Genomic DNA, 21,700 nt, shown 5'->3' on the forward strand with positions numbered 1-21,700 from the left:
AGTTCAGCCACAAGGCTAAAAGAATTACCTGATACGAATGCCTGTTTTGAGATGTAACTCTAAGAACGTTAGTCTGTCTTACCAACCAAGACCATAAATAAATCACCGTGTTGGAGGGTTTGGATGACATTTGGGGTACTCTTGCCACAGTAACATGCAATCAGTGCATTCCCTACATGGCTCTATCAACAAGCCACAGAAGTTCAGCCACAAGGCTAAAAGAATTACCTGATACGAATGCCTGTTTTGAGATGTAACTCTAAGAACGTTAGTCTGTCTTACCAACCAAGACCATAAATAAATCACCGTGTTGGAGGGTTTGGATGACATTTGGGGTACTCTTGCCACAGTAACATGCAATCAGTGCATTCCCTACATGGCTCTATCACGGCAAGGACTCAAATTCTAAGATACTCTACATGAACATACTGAATGAGGAGGTCATACAACAGAAACAGTCCATGCCTGCTGGAGCATGCAGCTGCTCGTCTGTCACAGAGCAGCAGAGTCGTACAGCTGCTTGGTCTCTCAGATGGATGTCACCATGGCAGTTCTGGACACCCAGGTACCACTTTCTAAAAGCTTGCTGACATATAAAGGGCTAGATCTCACTACCGGGAAGGCTTGGCAGCCATGGGCGACTCGCAGCTGTATCCACCTAGGGGAGAGGAACACACAGCGTTAGGAATCACATGGGCAGGACACGGCCTCCGCGGCCACTCAGTCGCTCATGTCCATGTCTTCTTCGTGATGGTCATCCCCATTCACTTTCGACTCCCGCAGGCCATCGCCGGCCCCCTTCTCCACAGAACACTCCTTCGCTTTAGGGGACACTGCTTCCGCCGGCTGCTTCTCCTCCTTCTTCTCCTTCTCGCTGTCGTAGCCCTGCTCCTCTTCATCGTAATCCCGAGTCACCTGCTTTGCCAAGGAGAATGGTGAAAATGAGCTTTGACATCAAAACAACCTCGCTCCTCTGCAGCCCAGCCCCTCAGGCGGCAGCGCAGCCCAGGCCGTGGACGTACTTTGATGTCCTTGTCGCTGTCCGACTTGCGCTCCCGCTCCTTGTCCTTGTCCCGGCCCCTCTTCCTCTTACTGGTAGAGCGCTCCCGCTCGTCTCGGCTTCGCTCCTTGTCCTTCTTCTTCTCCTTTTTGTGTCTACAACGACAGTGAGAGCGCACTTCGAAGGCTGCCAGAGGAGCCTCCGGGATTTCATGCTCGGCGCCGCACAAGTTTGGATCTGCTTAGATGGTGAGCTTAAACCCAAGTCCACCAAACACAGGCGAGCAAAGATCCAGGTTCAAAACACGACAATCAAGGTCCAAGCTGTGCACAGGCCACAGGTAGAAGAGCCTCTGGTGGGTCCAGGGCCGAAGTGCTCTACCCATAAGAATGCCCACTCCAAGTCTCACGAGAATAACACTTCTAATTCCCCCACAGGAAAACTATAGGCCAGTTACAACAAAAACCACAGCTTTAAAAGCTCCCGAGTCTTGAACACCATGGGGACAGATATAAATGACTGACACCCCTACCTCCTTGGGGATGGTGAGCGGGACAGTTTTCTTTTAGGAGACCTGGGCTTTTTAGGAGATCTGGTTCCACTCCTGCTTCGTCGTCGTCGTCGCTCTCTAGAATCACAAATGTGCAAACTAGGCTTTAAAATATAGCGTGATCTCACTAGCTCCACAAGTAACTTCTATTGCCCAAGACTTGCTTCATAACACTGCTGTAAGCGGACACAATCGCAACCATAGGTCTGCCTGCTTCTGCTTCCTGAAGTTTGGGGGATTAAAGGTGTGTATAGCCTGAAGATGCAGCTCACTGGCACAGTGCCTGCCTAACAGGAGTAAGACCCTGGGCTGAACCCCAGCATTCCACGTCTCAAACCACCACCACACCCTATCTAAAATCCAAACTCCCAACATTCACACACAAAGGAAAACAGTAATGTAATGATATTTAATGTAAAGCTATCCTTTGGCAGTCTGAAGTGTTTTTCCTCTTGGTGCATCTATTTTGGTTTCTGCCTTTCAGACAGGGTTACGGAATGCAATCTAGGTGGCCTGGAGCCGACCCCTCTCCTGCCTTGGCTTTTTAAGTGCTGGGTGATGGGTGTGCCACCGTACTCTGCGTGATGGCACCCTTTCTTCTCAAAGTTCTACAGTTTCAGTTCTCAGATCTTTGATCCACTTCTCATTTTTGGAAAACACGGCACAAATCTCCCAGTACATTTAAGTAGGTAAATGAATCACACAAACACCGCAGCCAGCCGTGTGAATACTGTCTGATGGAAATGAACTGAACACGCAGAATCTATTTCCTGAAGCAAAGTTCACAGCATGATTTCCATTCCCAGTGGAACAGTCTAATGACAGGGAACTGTTAGTCCAAGAATCCTTCAAGTCAGAACCTGAAATGCCGCCAGTAGGGCACCAAGGAAGCACTGCCCGAGGAGGAGCCACTGAGCATCACACAACGGTGTGACAAACGTATCATCAAGAAGCTAACGTAACAATCCAGACCTTTAGGTCATCACACTTAACTTTCTCAACAATAAGGTGTATGTTTAAGTTCTAGGGTGTATGTCCTGTTCCTGGCCTACTGAGAAGCACACAAGGAACCCCCTCCCCACTCAGGACTTGGGGTGCCCCCTTACCTGCTTGCACTTCTAGACCGTCTGGCTGTGCTATAACTTTTTGGTGGAGTTTTGGAACGTTTCTTTTCCTTATCTTCTTTCTTTTTATCTCTAATAAAGTTTGAGAAAAAAGGTTTAAGAATGCCCGAGAGGACTCAGCTAATGCTTCGTTTAACTCTGCAAATCAGAGTACAAAGATGATTTCACTTTTCAGTCTAGTTATGACAGATGGCATATCTGTGATAAAGTAACTTCTTCAAACTTCCCACCTTCTTGATATTTCACCTATAACTGACATTCCGTAGCTAAGCAGTGTAAGTGTTGAGAAAATATTTAGGGTGCCGGCTAGTCTCTTGAGTTTGGTGCTTAACTGCCACCTCCGGGGTCCTCAGCACACCTGACGACAGCCTCCTTGAGCCAACTGCGCTGTCACCTCCGAATGGCTCAGGCTCACTCACACTGGTCCATGCATCCACCCCGGTGGCCATGCTACGTTCCCATACAGTTCTCTGTTGCTGCATACTCTGGGCTGGTCAGTGATGTTTAAAATCCTCTCTCCATGGACAGGCACTATCCCACACTCACTCTTAGTCATTTTTACTTGAGTCTTACAGTCGGCACTCTCACCGCACCCCACCCGTCTGCTTGCCTGGCTCCAGCAGTCATCTGATGGGCTCTCGTCACACCTTCTCACGCAGACCACACACTGTCTGAAGTCTTTCAAGACACAAGTATGTACTCTAGCACAATGCTCCCTTCAGTCATTGACCACATATATGATGGGGGAGGATTCTTTACCTGGTGATCTTGCTGAGTCACACTGTAGTAACCTACATTTGTGTAGTCATCATTTAATAAAGGCCCTTAATGAGATTATATTCTTGGCTTTCCTACTAGTCCTTAAGGAAAGGAATGCCTGATTCCTTCACTTGTGCGTGATGAACAGTTCCACCAAGCAACCTTGTCTGAATGACTGGACTGACAGATCATCTACTCTGCAATGGCTGAAGCCTCATCACCACAGACTCAGCTCCCAGTTAGGCTTTATCCCCTCTCGTCCCATTAGTTCAAATACCTGCACAGCAGAGACAAACGGTTTGGGGCAGGGGACGACCTGTCACCCTTTTCAAAAACTCAAGGCTAGACCACTCACTCCAAAGGACTGGCTCTATAGGAAAAGACCGGTTCTTGGGTTGGAGAGACTGCTCAGTGGTTAAGAGCACTGACTGCTCTTGCAGAGGACCCGGGTTTAATGCCCGGCACCCACATGGCAGCTAACAACTTGTCTGTTAACTCCAGTTCCAGGGGAGGTTGGAGAGACTGCTCAGTGGTTAAGAGCACTGACTGCTCTTGCAGAGGACCCGGGTTTAATGCCCGGCACCCACATGGCAGCTAACAACTTGTCTGTTAACTCCAGTTCCAGGGGATCCAACGCCCTCTTCTGACCCCTCTGGGCACTGCATGACAAGGGTGTACCCACCACATCCAGGCAATAAACTCATACACAAAATTAAGTATTTTTTTAAAAGAGAAAAGACTGGTTCTTAAATGCATATTTTAAAATGTAGTGAAGAAAAAGGCCACCACTTTTGTTCTTTCTTTCTTAGGGTTATCTCAGTCCAACCGTACTGGTCTCACATCATGAGAGAAGACATTCTAATTATGGTTCCATGTGTGGCACACAACAGTCCTTCAGGCATGTTTTCCAAGCACTGATAATGATAGAAAGAGCTTAGAGCTCTTTGGCACGGTACCAGGACTGTCTGTCTGGAGTCCTGAACTTGTGGCGGTGGTTGGGGGAGGAGGAGATACAAGGCAGCTAAGCAAGTGTGATTACGAAAAAATGCCATTTACACTTCACCAAGGCAGGAGACAAGAGAATGCACGTCGGCCTCCGCAAGCCCCAGCCTCTTGACACTTGGTCCGTCTCCCTACATGGTACCTACCTACTTTCTGAACAAGGAAAATCCATGCTGGTGGCCAGTGAACAGTTGCTCTCTCCAAATTACCTGTTTTTTGATGTGCTTCTTGACCTTCTACCTCTCTCTCGGGAATGAGATCTTCTCCGCCTTGGACTTTTGGATCTCCGTCTACTCCTGGACTTAGAGTGGGAACGCCTTCTTGACCTGCTTCTTGATCGCCTAAAGAGAGCAATGCATGTGTGCAGACTTAGTAAAACAAAACTAGCACAATCAGCCTCTGACAGACGAGCTGCTTCTGTCAATCAAGTGGGAACAGTCCCTCCTTTAAGCTGCTATCACTCGGTCCACATCACCTTCTAGATCTCAGAAGTAACACCTTCACTAGGGTGGGGCATGCCTGGGCTCAGGTGGGCGTGTGCATGCGTTTATGCTGGTATGCAGGACTATAGCCATCGATGGCACACACGGGCACTTCTGGGGAGCTACAGCGTGATGCCGGGAGATCCCAAAACAAAGGTACAAACTCCAAGAACCAGCAAGTGTGGGTGGCCTAACTGAGTATTTGAAAAAAACATGAACCGGGGCTGAAGAGATGGTTCAGCAGTTAAGAACACGGGTTGTTCTTGCAGAAGACCCGGGTTTGAATCCCAGCACCCACATGGCAGCTAACAACTGTCCATGACTCTAGTTCCAGGTGATCCGACAGCCTCTTCTGACCTCCACGGGCATTGCACGACACGGGCGCACTTACCTACATGCAGGCAGTACACGCAAACACATAAAATAAAAAAATAATAAAATTAAAAAAAAAAAAGAACCAAATACATTATAAACCTTAAGGAAAACAAATTTACTGTTAATGATAAAAACTGTTCTCTAAAAGAAAATTAAATATGGAAACCCCGAACATACTTCTATGAAGTTAACAGCTTTCTAGTTTTCTTTTCTGATGAGATCTGAGGTGCTACTATCAAATGCCATTTTGTAGCATTGTGTAGCAAACAGAAATCACCATACCAAACTTGGTACTTATTAAGGAATAGTGATCATATTACCTGAAAAGACTAAAACTATCTCTTGTTTCTAACTACACAGTTGTATGACTTGACGGGTGAACAAGGGTGACTGTGATCAAAATACACCATTTGAGATTCTCAATCAAAATTATATTAAAATGTGAACAAAGACATGCCGCAAAAACTTGAATGTAAAAATCCTATTTATTCTACTTGAGGCTGGAGAGGTGGCTCAGCAGTTAAAAGCACTGGCTGCTTTTGCAGAGGACCTGGATTCAATTCCCAGCACCCACACGGCAGCCAACAACTCTCTGTAACTCCAGTTCCAGGGGATTTGATGCTCTCTTCTGACCTCCGTGGGCATTGCAGGACATGGGCACACTTACACACACACAGGCTCCATACTCAATACACAAAATACAAAAAAAGAAATCTATTTCTTCTACTAAGGTAACCGTTAGGGACTGGTGAGGTACGACAGAGCCATTTTCATGTTTTTTTTTGTGTGTGAGTAGCAAAAGTTTTATTGCAAAGTTATGTAAATGAGATGGCTTAATTATTGATACTTTGAATTGTTAACATGCTGAACACTGACAGACATAACCCACATGTGGTAAACCACATACGGTTTATCTTTGCAAGTAGGGTTAAAAAGAGCAGTGAGTTGAAGAGCTACTTGTTACAAAGATGCTAACACACAAAGGTGTAATGTGGGAGAGCCGATGTTAGTCTTAACTCCTAGTAAGTCAAACAGTAATACTACTAATGGCTTATCCACCAATCTAACCAACAATCTCAATATCAGACTCAGACTGCAACTGAGAGCCCTCAAGCTCTGTGTTCTTTCCATAGCACCACCTCATCTCAACACTTAAGTTCCAAAGCTTTCCTACCAGCCATGGAATGTTTCTGTTTTGGTTCTGAGTTTGAATCATGGGTTCAGTCCATACCTCTTGCCCAGTATACACATGGCAATGCCCCTCACACTCTGCTTATGACAAGGGCTGGTGTTTAAACACACTTTAAATAGGAGATGGCACATTAACAGGGCAAATTAAGACACTTGTTTGCGGCACAGCGTCAAGCAAGCTAACCTGTGTCTAGAAGACGAGGGGGTCCTCCTCCTTCTAGAGCGTGACCTCGATCTTGAATGTCTCCTCTTTTCTTCCTTCTTATCTAGATTTAAAAGAAAAAGAATCTGTGTTTAAATAGGAAGATTAGTCCCATTCTTAGTCTTAAGAGACTAAGGATTTAAAATATTTATTATTTTTATTTTATGTGTATGAGTGTATTGCCTGCATGTATGTGAGTGTATCCATGCTGTGAAGTGCCCATGGAGATCAGAAAACCGTGTTGGATTCCCTGTAACTGGGGTTTTGGGTGGCTGTATATGGATGCTGGGAATTGAATCTGGGTCATCTACAAGAGGCTCTTAACTACTGAGCTATCTCTCTAGCTGCTAGGCTAAAGATTTTTTTTGGGGGGGGGGGGTAAGTCAGAGGACAGCTGGTTTTTCTCTCTTGCCATACTGTGGGAGTCAGGAACTGAACTCAGAGTTGCCAACAAGAGCCATTTACCTGCTGAGCCACCTTGCTGGCCGTCAAGGAATTACCTATCTCTATTTTAGCTTTTGCTTAAATGTTATTGAGTGATCATCATATATATAAAATCATCAGGAAGCTTGCTCTAGTGATACAACATTTCCTAACTTTTGGTAAGCCCTACACTGACTTGTAATTGTCTGATAGTGAAAGGTTTCTCTTACCATCTAATTTGAAATACTTTGAAGGCTCTAAGTGTTTCCCATAAAACAATGTATGAAAAGGATATCTTTCTTATCCCTTGGCTTCCTGGTTTATTCTCTAGAAAGTTCTAAGAGTTCTTTCTTAGGTTCTTTCAGAAACACAACTGAAATTCAAGTACTAACGTAAACATTGTAAATTCTTCCCCCAACACTGGGGAGGCAGAGGTGGGTGGGTTTCTGTGAAGTCCAGGCCAGCTGGGGCTACAAGGAGACCCTGTCTCAAAACAACAACAAAAGTTCTAGTAATGCATGCCTGTGTCTGTTTGGGCTGCCAAGAACACTCCATCTTTTTTTCTCACTCGCTTAATTTAGTATGACTTTTGTCAAGGTGATTAATATTCATAACTCAGGTAAGAGTCATGATTCAATATTGCTCTCATTATGTTACCAACAGTATCTGACCCCAGGAAGCCAGCTTTCCTCCCAGTTCCATCTGTCCTTCTTCCCCACAACCCTCCAATTAATACTGTATGAAGTATCATCCCTTTAACGGAGGACCCACATGTGCTCAGTACCAAAATGGGAATGAGCTTGTTCTGTCACATTTAGGTCACTTCATTCACAGGCTCTAGCTGACTGTGAATATTATTAACAAAGCCACAAAATCTAGACTCCATAAACAAACCACAGAAGCAGTTGGAGCAACTGCAAATCCAGCTGTGTATCTGAAACTCCTGCCACGTGACTACCACTAGCCTTATGAATTAAATGATGTGTTTAGAGCATTTGGTATCAGTTTGTTCATTACTTTGAAATTACTTCCCTAGTAATATGAACACTAAGAACATTCCCATTTATTAAGGAGTAAGAGTAAAAAAAAAAAGGGGGGGGGGGGAATTAGCAAAATGTAATTCACGGCCACAGATTTGTACACACTTACAGTGTGCATACCCTGAGCAGCAACAATTCATTTAATCAACCTCAAGAAGAAAATCTGTCCTGAGGCACAGCTTAGTGACAGAGCATCCACTTGGCATGTGGAAAGCCACAGGTTCCCTCAGCAGCAACTACCTACCTCATCCCCTACCCCCAAAATGTCTCAGTGGCACTCTATTAACATGCTTTCTCGGAATTTAGGAACAACTTAAAACTGACTAGAATATTAGTCCCTTAGGCCAGTACCAGTTGCACCAAGAATCGTAATTCAGCACTCAACACAAGCCTGTGCAGGCACTTTACCTGGCTCAATAGCGGCAGAAATCAAGGACTGGGCCTCACGCACTCTCTTCATGGCTTCCTCTATTTCTTTACTAGAGGTGTCTGACTTTAGACTTGGTGAGACAAGACCTGCAGCGACATGATTCAACCTGAAACAGAAACAAGAACTCAGAACGGAAATACTTCAGAATCTAAGGTCCCACTTTAAATAAAGGCACATTTCATACATTTGAATAAAACAACCCTTGAAAGCACGGGGGAGGCGTCCTTAAGTTTAATAAGCCACTGTGCAGTGTAACATGCTTTGAAGGGTTACAGGGTTGACTCCACTTGAAGGGTTTACAGGTATCTGGTAAGAAAAGTAATCTATTTGGGGCTGGAGAGATGACTCAGCGGTTAGGAGCACTGACTGCTCTTGCAGAGGAGCCGGGTTCAATTCCCAGCACCCACATGGTGGCTACGAACCATCCTTAACTCCAGTTCCAGGGGAACCTGAAGCCCTCTTCTGACCTCCGCGGCACTGCACGACGTATCTATCTCTTAAATACCCATTAACTTTCCATCATCAAGCACATTTTAATAAATGCTAATTTTAGAAACTATGTTGATGCTAAAAAATTTAACTTCCATTCATATGATTTAAAAAATTTTCTACATCTCAGTTTCTGGGGGAAAGCATTCGTGGATTACCTTTTATCCTGCAGATGGGGAGAAACTGAGGCAGTGGCTAATGGTCACCAAAGTTACACATGAAATCATGACCGCAAAGGCTAAAGATACCCCTTTTAAGGGCTTACACACATGCAAGAAGAAATTACAGACATGAAATTTAGTATGGTAATAACCTGTGGGGACAGGAAGGCATTGCCAAGAAGAGCACAAATGACTACCAGGTCAGAGCAGCTATGCCCACTCCCTCACGCGCTCCCATTTCCTGACAGTGACTTTCACCAACTTATGAGGAAACAGCTTAAAGCTCCAATTTAGTTTACCGGGAAACTACCAACGAAAACCTCTCAATAATTTGTCACACATCAAGCAGGAAAGAATTGGAGTATTGTATTAAGAAAAGAGTAAGTGGGGCTGGAGAGATGGCTCAGCAGTTAAGAGAATTGGCTGCTCTTGCAGAGGCTTGCGTCTCAGCACCCACAAGGTGGCTAACAATCGTCTGTAACTTCAGTTCCAGGCACCAGGCGCCTTCTTCTGTCTTCCAACGGCACTGAACGACACAGGTGCACTTAACGCACATGCAGGCGATAAACTCATAAACATAAAAATTAAAAAAAAAAAAGAAAAGAAAAGAAAAAACAAAGTGCTATGAAGAGACTCCAGTGTGTATTTTAAGCTAATCGCTCTGCTAAGAAGCCCACTTACAATCATGAAGTACCCAAAATAAACCCTTCATACATGGGCTCATTTTTTAATTCCTTTCTTGTCTCTACAACACAATATTCATGTACTAAGAATAGCTAACTTTCTTTTGGTTATTAACAATAACTGTTCTCGACTGGATACGGAGGCTGTTTGTTAACCCTCTAAACCCAGCACCTGGAAGGTACAGACGTCTGCAGTCAGGCTGGACTATACAGTGAACTAACTCATGACAAGGTTGTGGTACACAGAGACTTATCTCAAAAAACAGCTAACCTCTGGACATCCACACAATACACACCCACAGGGAATAGAGGGGGAGCTTACTTGGGATCAACAGTACTCATAAGTTTCAGCAACTGATCTGCGGCAAGAGACTGAAAAAGAAGAAAACAGACAATGAGAACACGAGACAGTGATGACTACTGCGTTTTCTTAGTTTGCTGAGAAGTCCTGGGACAACCTAGTGAACCTATAAAAGTCCAGGGCTCTATGCGTTCCTCTGACCAACAGAGGATATACAAGCTATGTCTCTAAAGCTTCTGTTGTGATCTTTGAACAGCATCCAGTGACATCAGTGGCTATAGCTGTGAAAAGAGCAGCACTGAAGACTGAGGCCTAGGAGTCGGCATTTTACAGAATCAGAAAACAGAAACTCAGAACTCCTTAGGTTATCATGACATCTCCAAAATGTTAAAGACTGCAGAATCAAAGTTCTTTGAACGTCTGAAGGATAATGACTGACAGCTCAGCAGCACTTTAAAGTAGGAAGGTCTCTAACACTGCAAACCCTGAATGCAAACTGACACCTAATTACAATTCCTTATAAAAGCACCATGTGGACATGCACTAAGCGTACCTGGGAGTTCAAGTTTGTTCCAGGAAGCCCAAGAGCAGCAAGGGCAGGGTCGAGAGTCGGAGCTCCCAAAGCCGCCAACGGAACAGCGCCAATCTGGAAAATCCAAGTTTGTAAGTATATTCACGCATATAAAACTTCATGTTTACTTATTTACTTTCTGCATTGGATCAGATAGTAACTTTTTCATTTGTGCAGACTGTGGTTTCCTGTTGTAAGTAATCAATAGCATATACCTATTGCTATTGTAGTTCAAAATCAGCCACATGGTATATAAACATACGGGTACAGTTTCAGTAAAAATGTACCAATGCAAACAAGGCCGTGCCGTGGCCCACGAGCTACAGCGTCCCATGTTCCTACATGGAGGCCCAGCTTCTCGTTATTTAAAGAACTTCTCCACTCTGAGATTTAGAAAGAAAAACAAGCATTTCCACATGGCCTTGTGAGCTCCAGTTATAAACATTTACTGTTTCTTGAACCACACCCCCTGGTCTTTCCTGCTCTGTACTACACCAGGATGGGCCCCCACGCACTTCTCCTCTGGCAGTTGGCATGATGCCGGCCATCTCATGACTAAGGGATGGACACTGATGAGCACACAGCTTCTGTTTCCAGCTCCTGGACTCGTTTTGATTATTCCCGTAGTTCTGAGTCCTCTGAGGGATACACCCAGTGGCCCTATTCTCCCAGTGAGTTTTAGTGCTGTCTCCTAGAGACAATTTCCCAGAAGTTCTGTGGGAACCCAAGACTCACCCAGACTTTCAAAGAAATGTGACTCTCAGCACAAAACTGGGAAAGGTGCCCAAGCCCTCTAATGGAAACGTTTATTCTTTGCGCTCCTTCTCCTCAGCACTGCTTCTCACAGCCCACACTCACTAGACTTCCCTTAATATACAACCATGACTGTCTCCTTCCTGAGAGAATTTTAACTAAACCATGACTAAATAGATAAAGCATGCAAATCTCATAGAGGCAGTCTGACTTTCCTTCCACACACCTATGCTGAAGTTCGCTAGTTTTAATTAACACGTTACAAATATTTCCACTCTTTCAGAATTCAATGGAGTAAGTACCTGAGTAAGTGGGTTGGGGGTAGGCAGGAGTCCACCACCAGGCAGAAGGCCTGCCACTGCATTAGCTGGTGCCAACAGAGACAAAGCCTTAGTCTCATCAGGAATAACTCCTGCAGAGAAATATCCTTGCATGAGAACACACCCTCTTGTAAGAAAGAAAACACACAAAAACACCCAGAAAATGTCTCCCTGATACACCACCTGAGTTTGTTGAAAGTACTTATGTTCGCTAAAATATAAAGTTTGATCTCTAGATTATTTATCATTAATTTTATGTCAGAATGAAAGTTCAATGTGTGAAATGTTTCCTTTTTCTCTACAAATGGTTAAGTTTCTAGAGTAAAAAAAAATAGCACAATACACACTACTGTTTTGTTAACACTGCCAAGATTTCATCACCTGTACTCGATTTTTAAGTCATGAACCAAACGTAAGCAAGCACAGTCGGTTCTCCAGGGGTGTGCTCTCAACTTTCAAAAGCTGTTTTATGAACAACGACTCGTGTCGGCCGCTTCACTATAAAGCACACAGAAAAATCAAGATACACAAGACAAAAAAAGTTTGATTTAGGGGTTAATAATATGGCACAGTTACTATGATTTTTACACCTACCATACAAATTTTGTAAAAATTAAAAGAAGAAAAGTATGTAAAGGAAATATTCTGTTGGAATCAAGAGTAGGGCTTTTGCTGACTCACGAAAATGACTATATGTTTCTGATGGTCTCTGAATACACAGGGGATGTGTGTGGGGGGGAGGGAGTGGGGGAGAGAGACAGAGAGAGAATAGGTAAAACAACATGGCACATTCCTTACCTGTACAGTAAAAGGCTTTAGGTTCCAACATGTGCCATGCTAACCATATCAAAAAATGTTGCTATGGTGGTGTCAGATCAATAGCTAACTTATCCAAAACTCCTTAAGCCCAAAACCGTATGTATGTGTGTTTTAAAGCCTAATCTGTGTATTCAGATAAAAATCTAAAGGTCCTAAGACATACTTTTATGTAGACAATTTAAATTCTATCCAACAGCAAAAGCCCTATACAGATGGATTAATCTGTTAATGTGCCCAAGCCCCCAAAATGAGAGTTCAATAATACAATTAAACTACATATTTGCAAATACCAGTAGTATTTCTGTAATACATATTAAGAAACTGCATCTCATCATAAAACATACAATATGTACAGGGCACTTAAGAGAAACTGGATAAGCTGCAGAAGAAAACTGTTGGGTGGTATTTTCAGCAGGGCCTGGTATATAGTTCAGGCTGAACCAGGGAAAAGAACTGTAAAACACAACAACAAAAAAGAAAAACCACTGTTAAATAAAGGTAATGGTTCCTTCCACCTACACTGAGAAGTGCCGATAATATAAACAATGTATACTACACAGCACTGCTAATCTTGCTTGTGTCAGAGCTGTCATCAATTTAGATACCAAGAGTTATGGAGGGAAGGGGAAAAGATCATTTAGATATAGGGCATTAATGCATAATATTAACAAACCTACCAAAATTAAGGGATCATTTTGCATGCAAAATTATGTCTCAAGAGGACATATTAAATATCAACATCTTACTCAAATTAGTGCATTTGCAACATTCCTGGCAAACTACAATCCTCTTGAATTTACTGTGAGACCCCTGAGAGAAGATCTGCATCCATTAAAAAGGTCATGCATCTGATCCTCCGATTAAAAAAGACTAAAAATAAAACTACAATTTAAAAGTAGCAATGAGGCCCCTCACCAGTTAAGTTTCATGCGTCAAGAGTATTTTTTTTACTGCTGCTTTGATAGAACCATGAAATACTGCATGAATGTGTAGAAATGAAAGAAAAAGAAACAGACAAAAGAAACAAACATTAACCAAGGAACCTAAATAACCCCAAATCCATTACTATTAAGAGTTCCTTCCAAATTCAACTATCTCAAAAGTTTTACCAAGTAAGACTATTTCTTACCGTATACTTTTGGTCTAATGTTCTAACACACTGACCAAGAACCAACACCAAAGTGTTAAGAGCTAAAACCAGAGTGAATGGTGACAAAGGGATTGAACACATCAGTTTACTTGTGGAATAACATTAACACAGCACATCATACCACAAATTAAATGCACCAAAAACAGATCGGAACTAAGTACTTTTATAGCTCTATATACACTCCCCCCAAACCTCACTTCAAAAACACATCTATAAATTACTATGGTTTAAAATAGTCATAAAATCCAGTTATATGACATACTGTATTACACCCCCGGCTTAAGAATAACTTTGCCTATAAGTAAGAGCTCATTCAAGTTAAAGGCTAACTGCAGCGTTCTGCACATTACTCACATGGTATGACCCGTTTCAAGACCTATCGTCTATGTATTTTACTCATCCTGAATTTGGGTTCTGTGAGTTCTCTGTTGGTGTAAGTTGGTTAAGTCTTATCTTACAACAGGTACACTGAAATAAAAGGAGTCACTTATCTCAAATGTACTAAAATAAATCGGCTTGTTTCTTTTCTTTCCTTCCTTCCTTTCTCTGTCTGTCTTCTCTTTCTCATAAAAACATTGTAACTGACCTCACATACTTCAATACCATGGAGATAGATGTACTGTTACCAAAGTAGCATGCCTTAACTTATCTCTGAATGTTCATTATTTAGAAAACCAGAGGCAATTTCTCTAAGATTAGGTATTTCACAACTTTTACAAGGTATGGTGCTAAATTTTCACATTTACTCAATTATCTACGATAGCATCTAAAAACCAACAGTTCTAAGATTCTGCCCCTACTGACCAGTTTATTAAAGGGGAAAGCATATAGATCCTGGACAGTATATTAACTAAATTAAAATTCAGTAAGTATATCATGTCAATGATTTCCCCAATAAGAATTTATAGTTACCAAAAAGCAAATCAAGTAGTAGTACACTGGGAACAAACTAATTATAAAGTATGCCTTAGAAACTGTACAAAATGGCATTAAAATAGTGCTGTCTTGTCACAGTGGCTTTTTTAGATCCAAAAACCTGCTCATTTTTTTTCTGTCAAATTACTTTAACAGCCTAAAACGTAAAAAGAGAGAACACGTCGTTAAGCATGGTTACACCAGGACAACACTTGGGGTTGAGTGCTTGCTGGCCTTTAGTTACTGTCTAGACTCCCCTGTAGCTGCAGAGGACCCACTGTTCTCAGTCATCTGGAAGGGCTCTGCACTGCCTTCTCCACTACAAAATCACACACACAAATAACAGAGAGAAGAATTCATTATTTTGAGATATTCTAGAAAATATAACAAGAGAACAAGAAAATTTGGCATAAAAACCAACACCCAGTGCCCATCTGGCACCTAAACTATAGGAAATCTTCAACTTCTGCAAAACTAAACTTGCAACCCTTGGTATACTGGAATTTAATGTGAATTTTTAAAAAAATTACCTGTGAGAAAAATCGAGGAAATAAAACTGGCCTAGCTTTTCACTTAAAACTAAAATATCATGCATTTATCTGAAGGTTTCTGTGTAAGAATGCACACGGTGTGAATTGTTTACCTTTGGGACTTCTTAATTAAAACTTAACATTGACTATATCTCAAGAGTTTCAATTAGGGATTCAGTTTTAATGAACTTAAAAACGTTTTAAAGAAAGCAAAAAAAGTTAATTACATATAAAATAGACCTGATTTTTCTAATTTTTATAATAAAAAAATCTACAAGTAAAATGTATTCACTGCAGTATAACAAGGGCTTCAGGTGCTGATGGCTGGGAGCTGGCATCTATCAATGATCACTCTACAGCTACCCTGGGCCGACGGCCAAGCTGGGATGCCCACGTAGGAAGTGAAACACAGCACAAACCTTCAGCATACGGTACGACTATCAAAGCTCTGTCAACGAACACAGTGTTTGTCAGGTGCTGTGCCACAACTGCAGAGTCTGGATCATGGAACTTAACAAAGCAGACCCGAGAGGAGACCGGCAAAGGCGAGTCACTACAAGACAAACAAACAGTGTTAGAGAAGAGTGCTGTCAGCTGGAGCACAGGTAGGTGACTTGCGAACCAATGTTTGCACCCCAAAGGGACAGTACTCAGCTAAGAATACCTAAACGTATAGTTATTTATTTTAACCAACTGAAAGTAAATTATCTTGCATAATCTACTACTCAAGTGACCTAAGAGAACAAACATATGCAATCACTATTTCAATGCAGAACACAACAGTTGTTAGAAAAACTTTCTAAGCCAGGTGTGGTGGCGCACGCCTGTTGTCCCAGCACTTGGGAGGTGGAGGCAGAGGCAGGTGGATCTCTGTGAGTTCAGCCCCCAATACCAACCATTTTTAAACATAGGTTAACAGTTTTAACTTAGAAAGTTTTCATTATAGCCAGGTGTGGTGGCGCATGCCCTTAATCCCAGCACTACCAGGAGGCAGAGGCAGGTGGCTCGCTATGAATTCCAGGCCAGCCTGGTCTACATAGTGAGTTCCAGGCCAACTGGGGCTACAGGGAGACCTTGTCTCAAAAAGACAAAAAATTTCATTCTAGTTAACTCCTCAGAGTAAAAATTATTAAGAACAGTTTACTTCTAAAGTGTCAGAAGAGGCAACAGCACAAGTCTGCAGTCACTGGGGTAGGAGCTGTAAGCTCCAGGCCAGCCTGGAATATGCCTCAAAAAGCAGAAAATAAAAAATAAAATAAAAGCACATCTGTCTGATAATCAATGAGTATTCCTGACCCTTTTCACCGCAGGACATAAAAAAATGTCTTTGCACTTCAAGGCGTTCTGGTCTGAAGCCCTTTCAGTTGTTACACAGCACTCACCACACTTCAAGTCAAGCCAGCTCATGGCTTAGCTCAACACTTCCACAGACAAGAGGAAAACGAGGGGTGAGGCGTAAGGCATGCAGAAAACAATGAATCATGCAGAGGAACTTTTAAACAGCAGAGGGTCAAATTTCTACTATACACTCTGTTTTTAAAAAAAAAAAATTAGGGCTGGAGAGATGATGGCTCAGCGGGTTAAGAACACTTCCAGAGGATGCAGGTTCAATTCCCAGCACCCACGTGGCAGCTAACAACTGTGCATAACTCCAATTCTGGAGGATTCAACGCCCTCTTCTGGCCTCTGCAGGCTTTGCACAACACCGGTGCACTTACATACTTGCAGACAATATACTCATACACATAAAATTAAAAAAGAGAGAGGAGCCAGGCGTGGTGGCACATGCCTGTAGTCCCAGCACTTGGGAGGCAGAGGCAGGCAGATCTCTGTGAGTTCAAGGCCAGCCTGGTCTACATAGTGAGTTCCAGGATAGCTGGGGCTATAGGGAGACCCTGCTTCAAAAAGACCAAAAAATAAAAAATAAATAAAAAAAAAGAGAGAGGAAAAAAAAAAGATTTGAAAACCAGTGTCCTAGGACAGTAGCACTCTCACAGTCCATGGATGTGGGGAAAACTTAGTTCCTGGACAGTACCACTTGCATAAAATCCAGGTCTCTGAAGCACTAAGTTCTTCTTTAATATGAACTCAGGGTAAAGAATCAACTACCAACCCAGCTGCATCTCAAGAATGAGTAATTAAAGGGAAATAATGTAATATAATTTATTGCTATTAGACTAGAGCTTCACTGTCAGCTAGACATGGTGGCACCTTTAATCCCAGCACTTGGGGAGACAGAGGCAGGCAGATCTTTGAGATCCTGGTCTACATAGTGAGTTCTAGGTCAGATGGGGCTACAGGGAGACCCTGTTTCAACAAAACCAGAAAAGAATAGAGCTTTACTGTAAACTTTTCTAATAAACAGGACATACATACTTAATGTAATTACATCAGTATTAGTTATACTACATAGATACATATTCACTGTTGAAAAGTAATCAAACTTTTTCCATTTGGGCACTAACAAAAATTTTTATAGCTTGAGAATTTACATGGTGCTGTACATGGTTTGCGTACTGAAAACTGTTAGAACCTCCTTAATTTTCTTCTTTTGGTAAAGATTTAATTTTAATTATATGCGTGTCTGTGCATGTCGGATCCACTGGAGCTGGAGTTCCAGGTGGTTGTGGGTGGCCAGACTGGGTCCTGTGAACTGAACTTGGTCCTCAGCAAGATCTCTCCAGTCTCTGTACTTACATTTTCCTAAGGGGCATCGTACAGTAGTCACAGATCCTAATTCAATTCAAAGCAAAACTGACCATTTTATCCACAAGGAATAGAAACTGCCTTGTTAGAGGCTTTTACTGCTGAATGTCTCTAAAAGGGATAATGCAGCCCAGGTTGGCCTTAGACTCCTGATCCTCCTGCCTCTATCTCCCAGGTGCTAGTGCAGGGATTATAGATGTGTGCCACCATACCTAGCCCAATACACACCTTAAAAAAAATGTCTAAGGTTAGACAAAGTTTTCACCCAGAAGAAGTGAAAGAATGCTCTGTCCTGAATGCTCAGGCATCTGCTTGCCCCCCACCCCCATCATTATTCATTTTTTTCCCATTAAATTAAAAAGCTCTTTAAAAACACTGTCATGGCCGGGCATGGTGGCAAACACCTATAATCTCAGCACTTGGGAGGCAGAGGCAGGCAGATCTCTGTGAGTTCAAGGCCAGCCTGGTCTACATAATGAGTTCCAGGGCAGCTGGGCTACAGGGAGACCCTGTCTCAAAAAGACCCCCCTCCAAAAAAAACCCCCAAACTGCTGTCATTTCTGTTCTTAAAACATAGGATATCGTAGGTATTCACATTTCCAAGGCTGTAACACTGACAACTGTTATGTAATTAAAAAGACTACCAGTTCCTGAGGAGTATGGAGAACAGTTCTTTAGAAAATACCACCCTAAGGTCATCATTTCCACTGACCAGGCAAATTTCATTTGGTATAAGGACCACATCTAAAACCTAAGAATCTTCACTCTGAGAGGCAAATAGGAAAATGACCTCCCCAATGCCTCTGTCCTCTGAGGGCACTTTCAGGACGCACACAGAAAATTCCAAGTCCTGATGCTCACCACGGACAGACCCACTGAATCAGAGTTCCTTTCCCAGGAGAGATCCCATTCACAGTACTTTAGGCTGCCAGACCAGACTTTTAGCTCCCCCTTCACAGTGCCAGCCACTTCTGAGGATGCATCCTGAGCGCAGAAAAAAAGTAGTATGGGTAACAAGGTGGCATTCACCTGGGAATGATTTTCCATTCTCTTACCAATTCAATAAAGGAACGACTATGCAGTAAAACACTGCACTCATGGGACTGCAGAGATGGCTCAGGTTAAGTGCACTGGCTGCTCTTGCAAAAGACCCCATTTTGATTCTCAGCACCCACATGGTGGCTAACAACCATCCTTAACTCCAGTTCCAGGGAATCTGACACCCTCTTGTGGCCTCCATGGGCACTGTACAACCTGGGTTCACCTATACACATGCAGGAGAAAAAAAAATTGCACCCATTAAAACATTTCCTTTAAAAGTGAATTTAATTATTTCCCATATCTTGTACAAAATCATCTAAAGATTATTAAAGTATTCATGTTTGATTCCTCAAAAGCGAACATTCTTGTTATCTGCTGACAGTGACCTTCAGCTATGGGGATGCTTACCTTCATACACACTCCAGCTCAAACGGAAGTTCCCTTACAGACTTCAAGAATGACACAGTGAATGCTGGCTGTAGCAATGCACACCCATCACCCCATCACACCCAGCACTAGGGAGGCAGAGGCAGGAGGCTCCTGCTTTGAGACCAGCATGGGCCCCAAAGCCAGACCGTGTCTCAAAGAAGCTCTTCCTTAGCGTGGTCAGTAGCTGTGTGGCACACGCTTTAAAAACGTCATTCAGGCAATGTTGCTAAAGTCAAAAATGTTGGAGTCTGGGAAAGAGAGGAGGGCTGAACTTCACCTGCAAACTGGTGACAGCTGCTGTGCTACTTTTTATATAGATTAAGGAGGAAAGGCTTCTCTGAGTGACATCTGAGTCCAGTAAAGAGAACTAAACATGCCCTGGTCATTGCTGGGCAGAAAGGAACTCCAGGAAGGTACTGGGGCAACTGGGAAGAAATGGAAAGCAAATGTGTGTGAACAAAAATGTGTTGCTCACAACAAAGCCAACGGGCACTCTCTGTGATTAGCAGAGTAAACTTTCAGACCCTGGAAGTCTGAAACTTCTTGGTACACTATTGCTGAAAACGCTACAAATTACAAAAAGCACCCAGCAAGTATTCTGACCTCACTGTTCAGATTGGTACTGAGATAAACTAGTAAACAAAACCCAACACTAAATACACGAATGAAGCCAGCCTCCACACTGCTCTGATTGAGGGGCTTGCTGAAGGTAATACAGCATTTGTCGAAAACAGTATTTTGTGTTTTCAACAAAACTGTTCTTTCATGTAAGAATGATGAGGAAGGGGCTCCCCTGACACCCCCCCACACACACTGCAGAGTTAACAAGCCCCAGCAGCTTACCGTGGAATCATTCACTTCACAGGAGGGCAGGGCAGACTCCTCCAGAGCAACTTTCTCTAGGACAGTGCCAGTGAGGAAATGGACCAATGAACCAACGAAAGCATCTGCTTCTCGTAGTTACAAAGTATTTTTTTTTTTTTTTTTGGTCTTTTAGGAGCTGTAGCCCCAGCTGTCCTGGAACTCACTATGTAGACCAGAGTGGCCTTGAACTCACAAAGATCCACCTGCCTCTGCCTCCCAAGTGCCGGCATTAAAGGCATGCGCCACGACGCCTGGCCCATAAAAAAAGCATTTTAAAGAAAGCAATCATAATGGAATTCTTAGCAACTTGTGGGACTAGAGAGAATTATGTGAAGATCAAATAGCATACACCATTTTCTGCAACTATAAGAGTAACTGAAATGGTAAGTCTAGGAAACGGGTCACCAGTAAAGCGTCATTTCTGCCCTGCCCTACGGGAAAGCTGCTCTGTCCTACCAAAGCAGCTCAGGACTGGACAAAACAAGTACGGTTGCTCCCAGAATGCTACACACCTCAGGCAAGTCGGTAACTGAGTATTGTCTATTTCTTCTAAAAATTAAAGACAGCATGTCAATTTCAAATTGTCATGTGAAAATATTTCAAGGAGAAAATACTTCAGTGAAGAAGTATGTCATGTCATGCCAAACAGCAGAAATGCAAAGATTAGTGATTACACGCATGACACAGGACTGTAAGGACTTATTTCCTAGTGAGAATTTAAGGAGGGGCTGGAGAGAGGGCTCAGGTTAAGAGCACTGCTGCTCTTGCAGAGGATCAGGGTTCCATTCCCGGCACCACATGGCAACCAACAACAGTCTGTAACTCCTGTCCCAGGGATCTGGACACCCTCTTCTGACCTCTGCGGGCACTGCACGCCATGGGTGCACTAACACACATGGCAGAACACACATACATACTGACAGTAACAACTATACTTCACTGTTTGTTCTTGTCACTTTATTTTTATTTTATGGGTCTGAGTGCGCTGCCTGCATGTGTCAAAGTGCACCCTTGTCATGCAAAATGTTTTTATTTTTGGGGGGGGTCGGTCTTTTTGAGACAGGCTTTCCCTGCAGCGCCAGCAGGCCTGCAACTCGCTCTGTAGACCAAGCTGGCCTGGAGCTCAGAGATGAGCCTGCCTCCGCCTCCCGAGTGCGCCACCACGCCCAGCTTCAGTTCTTCCTTCTCCACGGCGAACCCATTCGTGTCATACGGTCACAATAACGACGTTCAAACCAGGACAAGCCACACATGGAACTCAGGACTCAACACTTCCAAGCTGTCCCCACAGTGAAACGCACAACTCTGCGCAGCACTCAACAGAGCATCTGACGCCGACACACAGTCAGCCAGCAGGCGCCGCCTCTCCAGCGCGCCCCGCCCAGGCCAG

At 43.3% G+C, this 21,700-nt stretch overlaps 1 protein-coding gene across 6 annotated transcripts in view; it reads right to left on the bottom strand.

The window, feature by feature from the left end:
• Nucleotides 1-258: 258 nt before the first annotated feature.
• Srsf11 (serine and arginine rich splicing factor 11) overlaps nucleotides 259-21,700 on the bottom strand; it is a 31,861-nt gene continuing 10,419 nt past the window's right edge. Inside the window, exons 3-13 of one of the 6 annotated variants that reach the window (XM_008846086.3) lie at nucleotides 15,690-15,823; nucleotides 11,839-11,948; nucleotides 10,766-10,858; nucleotides 10,234-10,283; nucleotides 8,557-8,684; nucleotides 6,668-6,749; nucleotides 4,645-4,776; nucleotides 2,657-2,746; nucleotides 1,533-1,628; nucleotides 1,023-1,155; nucleotides 259-915 (exon numbers count right to left, since the gene is read on the bottom strand). In XM_008846086.3, coding sequence (XP_008844308.2) covers nucleotides 721-915; nucleotides 1,023-1,155; nucleotides 1,533-1,628; nucleotides 2,657-2,746; nucleotides 4,645-4,776; nucleotides 6,668-6,749; nucleotides 8,557-8,684; nucleotides 10,234-10,283; nucleotides 10,766-10,858; nucleotides 11,839-11,948; nucleotides 15,690-15,823 — 1,243 coding nt within the window. In that variant the 3' untranslated portion in view covers nucleotides 259-720. Of the gene's footprint in view, nucleotides 919-1,022; nucleotides 1,156-1,532; nucleotides 1,650-2,656; nucleotides 2,747-4,644; nucleotides 4,777-6,667; nucleotides 6,750-8,556; nucleotides 8,685-10,233; nucleotides 10,284-10,765; nucleotides 10,859-11,838; nucleotides 11,949-12,237; nucleotides 13,129-15,689; nucleotides 15,824-21,700 lie in introns of those variants that run through there. The other 5 variants (XM_008846083.3, XM_017801346.2, XM_017801345.2 and 2 more) reach the window with 5 other exon arrangements.

The sequence above is a fragment of the Nannospalax galili genome, unplaced genomic scaffold (genome assembly GCF_000622305.1).
Source record: "Nannospalax galili isolate Female #2095 unplaced genomic scaffold, S.galili_v1.0 scaffold442, whole genome shotgun sequence".
NCBI classification, from domain to species: Eukaryota; Metazoa; Chordata; class Mammalia; order Rodentia; family Spalacidae; genus Nannospalax; species Nannospalax galili.